Below are 12118 nucleotides of genomic sequence, written 5' to 3' on the forward strand. Positions count from 1 at the left end.
GAGGTGTCATTCAACCTGTTGTAAGTCGATAGATATATCATCACAAAAGTTATGAAAATATTATATGAAGGTTGGAAAGTTCCTTAGTGTTGGTTTGAAATAATTTCTCGAGATAATCCAGTAGCAGTCTTCTTCGTTTGTTTTAATTCAGCTACTCGCCAACACTGCCCCTCCTGGTGAGGAGAGCGGCCCTTTGTGAATCAGCAGCTGTGAGTTTGTGGATCTGTGTGGATCTCGACAGGAATGTCTCAGAAATACGTCATTGAGGAAAGAGATGCGTGTGTGTGATTGGTGATCCACAAATGCAGAGTCACACTTCACAAACAGAATTTTCGGTTTTACAAATGGCTTTTTTGTTTTTACAAATGGAAAATTATACATTTACAAATACCCAATATATTTACAAATACACATTTATTTGTAAAAACCAAAATACAAGTTACAAATTAGAAATTTGTATTTGTGGATAGCAAAACACGTGTGCAAACCAAGGAACATTTGTAGATCACCCTCTGTGCATTTACAGGTATTTATGAGACAAAAATAACTCCATAAACCTGTGACACATGATCACAGGTCAACCAATCACAGACTGAGTTTATCAGAGCAGTTACACAGCAAGCACCTAAATTTAAAGATTTGTAAAATTCCTACCAAACCAACCGTATAGTACATGCTACAGTTTTCAACTTTCACCAAAATCCATCCATCCATCTATTTTCTTACGCTTCATCCGTGTCATCCCAATACTTAAATCCAGTGCAAATTATGAAGTCCATTTCTTCTCCTACAATTTTTGCTCAATTGTCACCAAATTTGCTGTGACTGCATCTTCAGACTGTCCTACACAAAGTTAACACCTGGATATATTTGAAAAATTGAGTCGACAGTGCATGAAAACGTTTGACTGTAAACATATACCATCCGATTCTTGATAAATATGAAACAACTGAGAAGTTAAGTCCATGACCATGTCAATAATAAAAATACAACAAGACTCTGTAACTCTCTCAGAGGTCAGAGGTGACAAACTGTAGTTGAGTCACAGACCAAACAGTGTGTGTGTGTGTGTGTGTGTGTGTGTGTGTGTGTGTGTGTGTGTGTGTGTGTGTGTGTGTGTGTGTCTGTTTGTGTCTCTGTGTCCCAGCAGCAGAGCGGAGCCAGAGTTGTCTGCCTGGTAACAGGTGACACTCAGGTCATGTGACTCCGCCCTGGTCTTTTTCCAGCAGCTCTCAGTCAGACAGAGTCAGTGTTGGTCAACACACGAACATGGATTCAACCTGTCTGAGCCTCGTCCTGCTCCTCAGCGCTGTCTCCACAGCAGGTAGGATCAATACTCTGATCTATCAACACATCTAGACACTATACTGATCAATACTCTGATCTATCGACACATCTAGACACTATACTGATCAATACTCTGATCTATCAACACATCTAGACACTATACTGATCAATACTCTGATCTATCAACACATCTAGACACTATACTGATCAATACTCTGATCTATCGACACATCTAGACACTATACTGATCAATACTCTGATCTATCAACACATCTAGACACTATACTGATCAATACTCTGATCTATCAACACATCTAGACACTATACTGATCAATACTCTGATCTATCAACACATCTAGACACTATACTGATCAATACTCTGATCTATCAACACATCTAGACACTATACCGATCAATACTCTGATCCCACAGTGATAATTCTCTGACTCTGCTCCACAGATGGATTTAGGTGGTATAGAGTGGGTCGTTGTGACTTTAACTCCACTGAACTGAGCGGCATCACCTTCATTGACTCCTACCACTACAACAAACTGGAGTTCCTCAGGTTTGACAGCAGAGTGGACAAGTTCGTAGGATACACTGAGCTGGGAGTGAAGAACGCTGAACGCTGGAACAACGGTCCAGAGGTGGTTCAGGCGAGAGCTGAGAGGGAGAGTTACTGTCTGCACAACGATGCCCTTTACTACAGCAATGTTCTGACTAAGTCAGGTGAGTGTGTTTGTGACATCATCACGTTACAGCTCAGTGTGTTTGTGACATCATCACGTTACAGCTCAGTGTGTTTGTGACATCATCACGTTATGGCTCAGTGTGTTTGTGACATCATCATCATGTTGATTGACAGGTTGTGATCTATCAGTCTCTGTCTCCACCTGCTGGAGAAACACAGTCACTGCAGCTGCTGCTCAGCTGTCAATAGAAGCACTTATTGATGATAAGTGATTGATTATAATCAGTTATTGATCCAACTTCTGTTTACATTAAATTATTGATCAACTCTCTGATAATCGGTATTGATGACACTGTCTGGATGTGATCATGTTCTACATTTACTATGAATGTATCAGTTCATTGATTATTGATCAGAGCTTCCTTCCTCACACTCAGTTTATAGTTTTTTATAATAATAATAATAATATTGATCATTGATCTGTTCCAGTCGAGCCCTACGTGGTCCTGAGCTCCACCACCCCCCCCTCTGGGAACCATCCTGCCATGTTGGTCTGCAGTGTCTTCGACTTCTACCCCAAACAGATCAGAGTGAGCTGGATCAGAGACGGACAGGAAGTGAACTCTGATGTCACTTCCACCGAGGAGCTGGCAGACGCCGACTGGTACTACCAGATCCACTCCCACCTGGAGTACACACCCAGGTGAGTCCAGGTCCAGGTCTAGGTCTAGGTACTACCAGATCCACTCCCACCTGGAGTACACACCCAGGTGAGTCCAGGTCCAGGTCTAGGTACTACCAGATCCACTCCCACCTGGAGTACACACCCAGGTGAGTCCAGGTCCAGGTCCAGGTCTAGGTACTACCAGATCCACTCCCACCTGGAGTACACACCCAGGTGAGTCCAGGTCCAGGTCTAGGTACTACCAGATCCACTCCCACCTGGAGTACACACCCAGGTGAGTCCAGGTCCAGGTCTAGGTCTAGGTACTACCAGATCCACTCCCACCTGGAGTACACACCCAGGTGAGTCCAGGTCCAGGTCTAGGTCTAGGTACTACCAGATCCACTCCCACCTGGAGTACACACCCAGGTGAGTCCAGGTCCAGGTCTAGGTCTAGGTACTACCAGATCCACTCCCACCTGGAGTACACAGTCAGGTGAGTCCAGGTCCAGGTCCAGGTCTAGGTACTACCAGATCCACTCCCACCTGGAGGATGTTGTCATGACGATGTGTAAAAACCATCTATTCTAATAAAACTGGTCTGGTTTGTGTTGCAGGTCTGGAGAGAAGATCTCCTGTAAGGTGGAGCACGCCAGTCTGAAGGAACCCATGATCACTGACTGGGGTAAATACCTGTCTGTCTCTACCTGTCTGTCTCTACCTGTCTGTCTATCCATTCACCTTTGCAAAGCTGAAAGCTTCTCCAAGATGTTTTCCGTGTTGCGGTTTATAAAGTTTATACCCACAGTCAGAGTGCTAACAGCTCTCCTCACTCCATCAATCATGTCGGGCAGCTTCATGGGGCTTTGGACTGCTGCCACCGTATTCCAAATTTTCCGATACACCAGGGCAATGCCTAATCCGATCAGCAGATAGCTTGTTATCATGGTTCAGAATATGTAGAGATCCTCGATGACCTCAACGGAAAGAATCGCCAGGCACACGACCCTCCACTTCTCCCACGAGTCCATCATGTAACCAGCGGCGACCGTTCCATCAGGGCAGACAGGTTCCCCCGAACCCGAGCTTCTTGTCGAGAAAATTCTGTAAATTGCGTTGAGAGACCAGTTGACCTATTCCATGATTTAAATTTGGAGAGCAATGCGGAGAGAGGCTCCCAAAGTTTGAGACAAGACAGGACGAGACATGAGAAGCAAAGCAGGGAAGATAAGGGAGAGGGGAGAGAGGGAGAGATGCATCCGCCTTCGCTGAGAGCAGGAAGAGCAGGAGAGTAGGAGAGCTACTAGCGCCGCTAGCTGTCCTGGATGCTAACCGCTATTGCGGTTAGGGGAATATAGGACCCTCTTTTTGAAAATGTTCCCCGTTTTTACCAAAAAGGGTCCTTTTTTAGAAAAAGGGTCCTATGTTCCCCACTGTTGCTGGTCGATGGACTCTCTCTACTTATCTGGACTCTCTATCTATCTGGCCTGTCTAGCCTCTACCTGATCTTTTTTCTAAACTTAACCAACTCCTTTCTTCATTGCCTAAACCCAACCAATGGGACAATTAGCCTACGCTTCTCACTCAAAGTCACAACTCAACTTCTCACTCAAAAATAGGCAAAAATATGCCAAGTCACTCACAACTCCACTTCCAGGTATGGGTACAAAAATTGCATGTTCCCCGAGTCCTTTTGGGGAAATGTGGGGAACAAAGGACCATTTTTCTAAAAAAGGGTCCTATGTTCCCCGGTCTGGACACAACGGGGAACATAGGACCCTTTTGGGGAAAAGCGGGGTTGGGTTAGTGTTCACCGCTACCACCTCTTCCCAGCTCACCACAATGGCCCTCCTACTAGTTACAGCATCACACTGGAGGCTCCTGTTGTCGGTGACGGCCGAGAATCGACCCGCCGCTCCAGCGCTTCACTGGGACTGTTTACTTTTCTTGGTGGCTCTGACTACTGCTGCTGCTGCTGTCGGGGGCAGGAGGCTGCACATGGCTTCCACGATGGTGCATTCAGGTTCAGAACATGAAATGATCAATTTAACCATGGAGTTTACCGATGCAGACAGACTAGAAGAGATGCATCGCAAATTCAACCATAAATTATATCCAATGTTCCCTTGCATCGCAAGCGTTTGTATCGGACCACCGATATGAATCAGTGAATCTCACAATCCCTAGTCTCTACCTGTCTGTCTCTACACATGTCTGTCTCTACCTGTCTGTCTCTCACCTGTCTGTCTCTACCTGTCTGTCTCTCACCTGTCTGTCTCTCACCTGTCTGTCTCTACCTGTCTGTCTCTACACATGTCTGTCTCTACCTGTCTGTCTCTCACCTGTCTGTCTCTACCTGTCTGTCCTCAGATCCGTCCATGCCTGAGTCAGAGAGGAACAAAATCGCCATCGGAGCCTCAGGACTGATCCTGGGTCTGATCTTGTCTCTGGCTGGATTCATCTACTACAAGAGGAAGGCCCGAGGTCAGACCAGTTTACACCAGTTTACACCAGTTTACACCAGTTTAGACCAATTTACACCAGTTTACACCAGTTCAGACCAGTTCCCTTCACGTATCTGTCTCTGTTTCTGACTCTCTCCTTCTCTCTTTTTAAACCAGGACGGATCCTGGTTCCCAGTAACTGAGCCCAGTCCTGGTCCATCCTGGTCCTGGTCTTGGTTCTGGTTCTGGTCCTGGTCTTGATCCTGGTCCTGGTCCTGGTCCTGGTACTGGTCCTGGTCCAGGTCTTGATCCTGTTGCTGCTTCTCAGATGAAGATAAATCAGCTGCTGCTTTAACCTGCTTTGTGTTTCTAGCTCAGACTCTCAGTGCTGCCCCCTGCTGGACTGGATGAACACCTGGTTCTCTAGACCTGGTCCAGACCTGTCCTTTGGTACTCAGCTGGTCTAGAACTGGTGCAGAATAGAAAAGAAACTTTATTGTCCCACCAAGGCAGGAAAATCATCTTTGGTCACGCTTACATAAAAAAAAAACACTTGACTTGCCTTGACTTGCCAGAAAGACTTCAGACAAAACAAGTTAACAATGATCACATAGTAAAAATACATACATCTGCACTTCAAGAACTCCTTTACTGTGACCTGTTGATTATGGTACTATCATTAAGGATGAAGGAGCCCTTGTAGATCTTTTCTTTTCCAGAGGTGCTCTATAGCGCCGCCCTGAGGGCAGTAGTTCAACTTCACTGTGTAGGGGGTGAGTCTCATCTCTGATTATTGACAGGGCTTTCCTTTGTGCAGCGGTGTTATAGAGGCTGTCTAGTGGTCTTTGTTGATGGCCAACTAGCTTTTGAGCACTGGAATAAGAGAGTAACGACACGCATTGGTCCAATGGAAGCGCCTCCTGGTGGCGGAATATGGGTATTGCAAAAGCGCCCAAGAGCTGACAACTAATAAACAAATTATAAGTATAATCTGTTATGACCAAGACACCTAAAAACAAAAACACGGCCGTTTTCATCAATTTACAAGCAAGTGGGCAACACACATACATTGGAGTGAATGGGTTTTCTGGGCGCTTTTGCAATACCCATATCCTGCCACTAGGGGGCGCAAAACCCATACCACGGGAGTCAATGGAGGTGTCGTTACTCTCTTATTCCAGTGCTTCTAACTAGCTATAACTAGCCATGTTAATGATCCTATTGAGTTCATTTTTGTTTACTGATCTCACACTGTAAACCACAATTCAGGTCTGTGTCTCTTAATATCTGACTCTGGTGTATCATCTGGACTCTGCTGGTCCTGGATCAGGTCTAATCTAGAATGATGGTCCTGGACCAGGTCTGATCTGGTCTCTGATGGTCCTGGATCAGGTCTAATCTGGAATGATGGTCCTGGACCAGGTCTGATCTGGACTCTGGTTCACTGGTTCTGTTCTCTTGGCTCTGGTCTCTGATCCACATGTTTGATTTTGGATTCTATATTTTTCTGCAATAAAAACAACAAAGTAAAAAAAAAAAACTGAGACTCAGTGTTGCTTCACTGTCACGTCACCACAAAGCTGCAAGGACAGGTGATAACATCTGGAACAACAGGTGATAAAATCTGGATCAACAGGGAAGAACATCTGCAACAACAGGCGTAACATGTAGAACAGCAGGTGTGAACTTCAAACCCTAACCCTAACCTGGTCTTTTTTACTAAACTTAACCAACTCCTTTCTTCATCATCTAAGCCCAACCAGTGCGTAATGGCAAGGCAAGGCAATAGCTCGTTTTTACAAACAGTTTGTCTCAAAGGGCTTTACTACTGCTTTACTTTTATTATTTCAAAAAAATGACAGGAAATCCAAGAAAATGACATTGGAGTTCATTGTTAGAAGACACAAAGCCACAGTAGCTAATAAAAAGTGATTCGATCATCCAAGAAAAGAAGTAGGCTACTTTTAAAAGACAAGTAGGCTATATGTTAAAAACATGATAAATAAATGTTAAATTATGAGTACTAACACTGTGAAAAGTTGTGAACAAGGACCTAAACCTAAAGAAACACACACATTGTGGAGACCCCTCCAGTCTGGATTCCGCCCACTCCACAGCACTTAAACCGCCCTTGTCAAAGTCATCAACGATCTCCTCACCTCTGCAGACTCCGGTGCCCTCAACATCCTGTTACTACTAGACCTTAGCGCAGCCTTTGACACTGTGAACCATACCATCCTCCTTGAGGGCACTGCACTTGACTGGCTCACCTCCTACCTCATTAGATCTGTATGACGGCCAGTCGGCCTGATGGGTGTTGGTCTATTTAATTATGATGGCGTTTTTTGACTTATTTTTGTATGTTTTGGTTTTGCACGAAGATGTGTTTCTGACTTATACATTCCCTTTACCATGTGACTCACCATGTGACCCTCAGGGGCAGGTTTAAAAAACGGGGCGTCTGATGTGTATCAGTTAGTCTGATGAAGAGCTATGAGCTCGAAACGTTACTTGTGATGTGCTAATAAATCTGCACATAAGGGAGCTATTGTGTGCGGTCTCCTTCTTTTGCCTCACCTCCTACCTCACCAACAGACAACAGTTCGTCTCCCTCTCCGGCCACACATCCACCCTCTCCCCGGTCACGCAGGGGGTCCCCCAAGGCTCAGTCCTCGGCCCCCTCCTCTTCATCTCCTACCTCTTCCCCCTTGGTCACATCATCCGCAATCTCAACCTGGACTTCCACTGCTACGCCGACGACACCCAGATCTACATCAGCACCAAATCCACCCAGAACCCTCCCCTCACCCACATCGAAACCTGCATCTCCACAATAAAAACATGGCTGACTCACAACTTCCTCAAACTCAACAGTGATAAAACAGAGCTCCTCCTCATAGGCACCAAATCCACCCTCAGCAAAACCGGACCCATCTCACTCACCATCGACACCTCGACCATCACTCCCTCCCCCCTGGCACGCAACCTTGGCGTTATCCTGGACCCCACCCTCTCCTTCGATCACCATGTCAGCTCCGTCGTCAAGACCTCCTACTTCCACCTCCGCCGCATCGCCAAAATCCGACACTGCCTCTCTCCCCCTGCTGCCGAATCCCTCATCCACGCCTTCATCTCCTCCCGCCTCGACTACTGCAACCCCCTCCTCACCGGCATCACTTCCCATTCCCTCCATAGACTTCAACCCCCTCCTCACCGGCATCACTTCCCACTCCCTCCATAGACTTCAAATGGTCCAGAACTCTGCTGCCCGCCTCCTCACCCACACCCGGTCCCGTCAACACATCACTCCCGTCCTCCACTCTCTCCACTGGCTCCCCATCAAACAGCGCATCAACTTCAAGATACTCCTCCTCACCTTCAAAGCCCTCCACCACCTGCCCCCCCCCCCCCACCACCTGTCTGACCTCCTCATTCCCCACCGCCCCACCTGTGCCCTCCGATCCTCCTCCACTCTCTCCCTGACAACACCCATATCTAAACTCAAATCCTTCGGCGACAGAGCCTTCTCCCGTACTGGACCCCGACTCTGGAACTCTCTCCCCCCATCTGTCCGTGACTCACCCTCACTCCCCACATTCAAGTCCCGGTTAAAAACATACCTCTTCTCCCAAGCCTATGACCTCCCCTACCCATAGCCGGTCTCTCCATCACCTCGCTCATTAATGTCTCACTGTGTACTGTCTCTCCCTCGTCTCCCCCTGTATGTCTCTACCCTGTTTCTTTTGTGTCTTTGTAAGCGTCTTTGGGTTATTGAAAAGCGCTATATAAATTAAATGAATTATTATTATTATTATTATTATTAGTTACTGCAGGTGTCATATAAGAACATTTTCTCATCATATTCTCATATAGAAACCCTGCTCTGGTCTTTGCATTGCTGCACCTCCATCTCATCTATCCATCCTTAACAGTTCATCTCGCCCAATTTTATTTAATTGCACTATACATCCTGTTTTTTTGTTGTTGTGTATTACTGTCTATTTGTTGTTTTTGTTTTTAGTAGTATAATATTAATTGTCTCTCATTTAGTGTCATTGTCTGCTGGTTTCGGTTTGGATATGTTCTATTCTTGCACTAATTTTTATGTCTCCTGTGTCCTTGTTTTTATCTATTATGTTCCTTGTGTTGCTATTCTAATGGCTTTTTAACATCTCGCCGGAGGACTACAGTTGAAAACTAGCCTCTGACTAACACTGGTACTTTTACAGAAATGTTAATTAATGTGCACTGGGGGGGGGGGCTGACCAGCTTAATGGGAGGACTGGATGGCAGACTGGTAGGGAGGGCAGACCATCCCCGTTGTAAGCGTTTGGACTGAAACCCTCAGAAGGCCGAGCCAATCAGCGTCGCCGCTGTGATTGACACAGCACGTTGGCCAATCAGGGACCGACTGGTGCAAAGCCCCGTCACTACACCAACTTGCTGATTGGCTGAATGGGGTTGTCTGTCAACGCTACTCAGTGGCGGCCTTAAGGCGGGCTTACACTGCACGATTTTGCCACGATTTTGTCGTCCCAGACGAGTCGCAGCCTAATTTGCATAATCTTAGAGGGATCGCGGGGTCGTGAGCATAATCAGGACGTATGGTTAGTGAGGCTCTGCGTCACGTCCCGACGTCCTAAAGACGAGTCGCCGACCTCCCGATTAATTTCTGACATGCCAGAAAATTTCTTGTCGTGACGGACAATGTATGGGGTCCTACGTCACGATTCTGCACATACGACAAGTTTTTACCATGACAGATTGTTTTAACACAGAGCACAGAGCCTTTATGAACCTGAATGTGATGCTGAACGTCGTCAGATGGAGTTAAAATGGGCAGACAGAGAGAGGAGGGACAGGGAAGTGACAAGCTGAAGTTAGACCACAGCTGTGACAGACAGGGTGACCGGGTGATGATCAGTAATGCAGCGCAGTCCGTGGTGGAAGATCAGCCCGACAAATACACACACACGTACTATCAGACACACCAGCCACGTCCACTGTGCTCTGGCTCAGCTCAGCTGACCTGATCAGCTGAACTTTTAAAGTGCAGGCCAGAGAGAGAACTAGTGAGCCTCCTCTGACAGCTGCAAGTGAACTACACGTCAGCTGGCTGGAGAGAGTAGCGCCGTCCTCTCTCTCTCTCTCTCTCTCTCTCTCTCTCTCTCTCTCTCTCTGCAGCACCGGCCTTGGAGGTGATGCACGCTGTCTGTCTGTGTGTTTGTCGGTCTGATCTTCCACCATGGACTCTGCTTTAGGAACCAACATCAGGAACCAATGTCAATTTGAGGTTTACAATTGAGCAGTTATAGAGCAGCACAAATCTCAGCGGCATCGCAGGGTAATCGTAGTGGGGAGCAATCGTAGAACAACGTGCAATTAGTGGGGGTCTGAGACTGATCTGAGACGTAGGACTGAAGAGGGACGCTCCTGCAGTTTGAGATGTGAACAGACGAATAGTCTTGCAGTGTAAGCCCGCCTTTAGGCATCTGGGGACCCGTTTCAATACTGCATATGAGGCCCTATAAAACATTTAATTACCGATATGTTTGCGCCCATGCGTCTGTGATGCATTGAAACCTGAAATGATACAATAGCCTAAACTCATCATGTGCATGGTCTTACTGTAAAACGATACATTGTTACGCCGGTGCATATTCTCATTTGTCCAGGTCATAGTATTTCAAAGGAGGTTAAATCGAAAGCAACTGGACTTAGTTATTTGTCTAGGAAGTTATTTCCTAGACAAATAACTAAGTCCAGTTGCTTTCGATTTAACCTCCTTTGAGATACATTGTTACAACTGTTAACTGTTAATAGGGCAAGAAACCAGAAATGAGCAGGGAAAAAAACAAGGATTTAAGTTGGTTTTCAACAAAATGCAAATGCATTTTTCATATTTATGTGCATTTTAAGACACGAACAGGTATTTTATCACAATCCAGGTATTTTATCACAATCCAAAACCACAACTATAACACCTATAACAATAATCTGAACTTGAAAATTGGCAACAAAAGTAGCCTTGTAAGCGCAACGTGCTCCGCATTATTTTAGCACCACAGACAGTGTGCAGGAAAAGAACAGACAGACTCGCCCTTTACAGAAATCCACCCTTTCTGTTTTTCAGTGCTGAGAATGCTCTAATTATGTCATCTCTGTTGAGTGATCTTGTGACCTCGTGCTCAATTGAGATTTGAGCCAGGGCTGACAGCCGCTCCTGCAGCATCGTTGATCTCAGGTGTGTTTTAATTAGTTTCAAGCGAGAGAAACTCCTCTCTCCGCTTGCTACAGTCACGGGGACTGTCAACATCAGTCGGAGGGCGATGCTGAGGTTTGGATACAGGTCCAGCAGGTTGTTGGTGTAGATGTAGCTCAACATCTGCAGGCCAGTATTTTCCTCTACCAGCACAGCGGTGACAGCAGCCACAACCTCGCGCACGAGCTCCTCAGCATCCACGTCGCCAAGTGTTTCCTCCATGTTCTTGCAGCTTTTCTCCAGTATTCCAGCTTCCATTGCCTTCTTCATTTCTTTCCTCCCGTAAATGAACCCGAACAGACTGTAAAATGACTCTGTCAGCTTGAAACGCACACTAGTGCCCATGATGGCAGAGTCCACCAGTGGAAGGAAAACATCCCTCTTGAACCGTTCTTCGGGTGTCATCATCAGAGATGAATCTTCATTTTTGGACTCATATGGAAACTGGCGTTTTGGTTTTCGGCCTCGTGGAGTGGGAAAGACCATTGACATCTCCATTTCTTCTGCGATGTCTCTGGCATCCGTCTGGGCTGATGAGAGCCCGTTCTCCCTGTATTCCCTCAGGAATGTCAGAACATGTCCCACCTCGCCCTGCAGAACATCAATCCCCACTTGTGGGCTCTGAAGCAGCTTGCTGACGCGATTCACCTCATACAGAATGTTGTACCAGATAATGACAGTCACCAGGAATTTGTCATGATCTCCCGTTCAAGGCCACTGGCTGCAGATGCTGTCTCACCGTCACCTGAAGTCAGAAATAACAGTATTTA

General features: G+C 46.3%; 1 protein-coding gene across 4 annotated transcripts in view; it reads left to right on the top strand.

Moving 5' to 3' along the window:
* Positions 1–1260: 1260 nt before the first annotated feature.
* The window catches only part of LOC311002158 (H-2 class II histocompatibility antigen, I-E beta chain-like), a 110211-nt gene continuing 99353 nt past the window's right edge, over positions 1261–12118 (top strand). Inside the window, exons 1-7 of one of the 4 annotated variants that reach the window (XM_083993409.1) lie at positions 1261–1324; positions 1747–2016; positions 2468–2681; positions 3260–3327; positions 5013–5126; positions 5264–6416; positions 6447–6478. In XM_083993409.1, the coding sequence (XP_083849535.1) occupies positions 1270–1324; positions 1747–2016; positions 2468–2681; positions 3260–3327; positions 5013–5126; positions 5264–5289 (747 nt within the window). In that variant the 5' untranslated portion in view covers positions 1261–1269 and the 3' untranslated portion in view covers positions 5290–6416; positions 6447–6478. Of the gene's footprint in view, positions 1325–1746; positions 2017–2467; positions 2682–3259; positions 3328–5012; positions 5127–5263; positions 6509–12118 lie in introns of all 4 variants that reach the window. The other 3 variants (XM_083993410.1, XM_083993408.1, XM_083993407.1) reach the window with 3 other exon arrangements.

This window comes from Trachurus trachurus (assembly GCF_905171665.1).
Source record: "Trachurus trachurus genome assembly, chromosome: 18".
Lineage (NCBI taxonomy): Eukaryota > Metazoa > Chordata > Actinopteri > Carangiformes > Carangidae > Trachurus > Trachurus trachurus.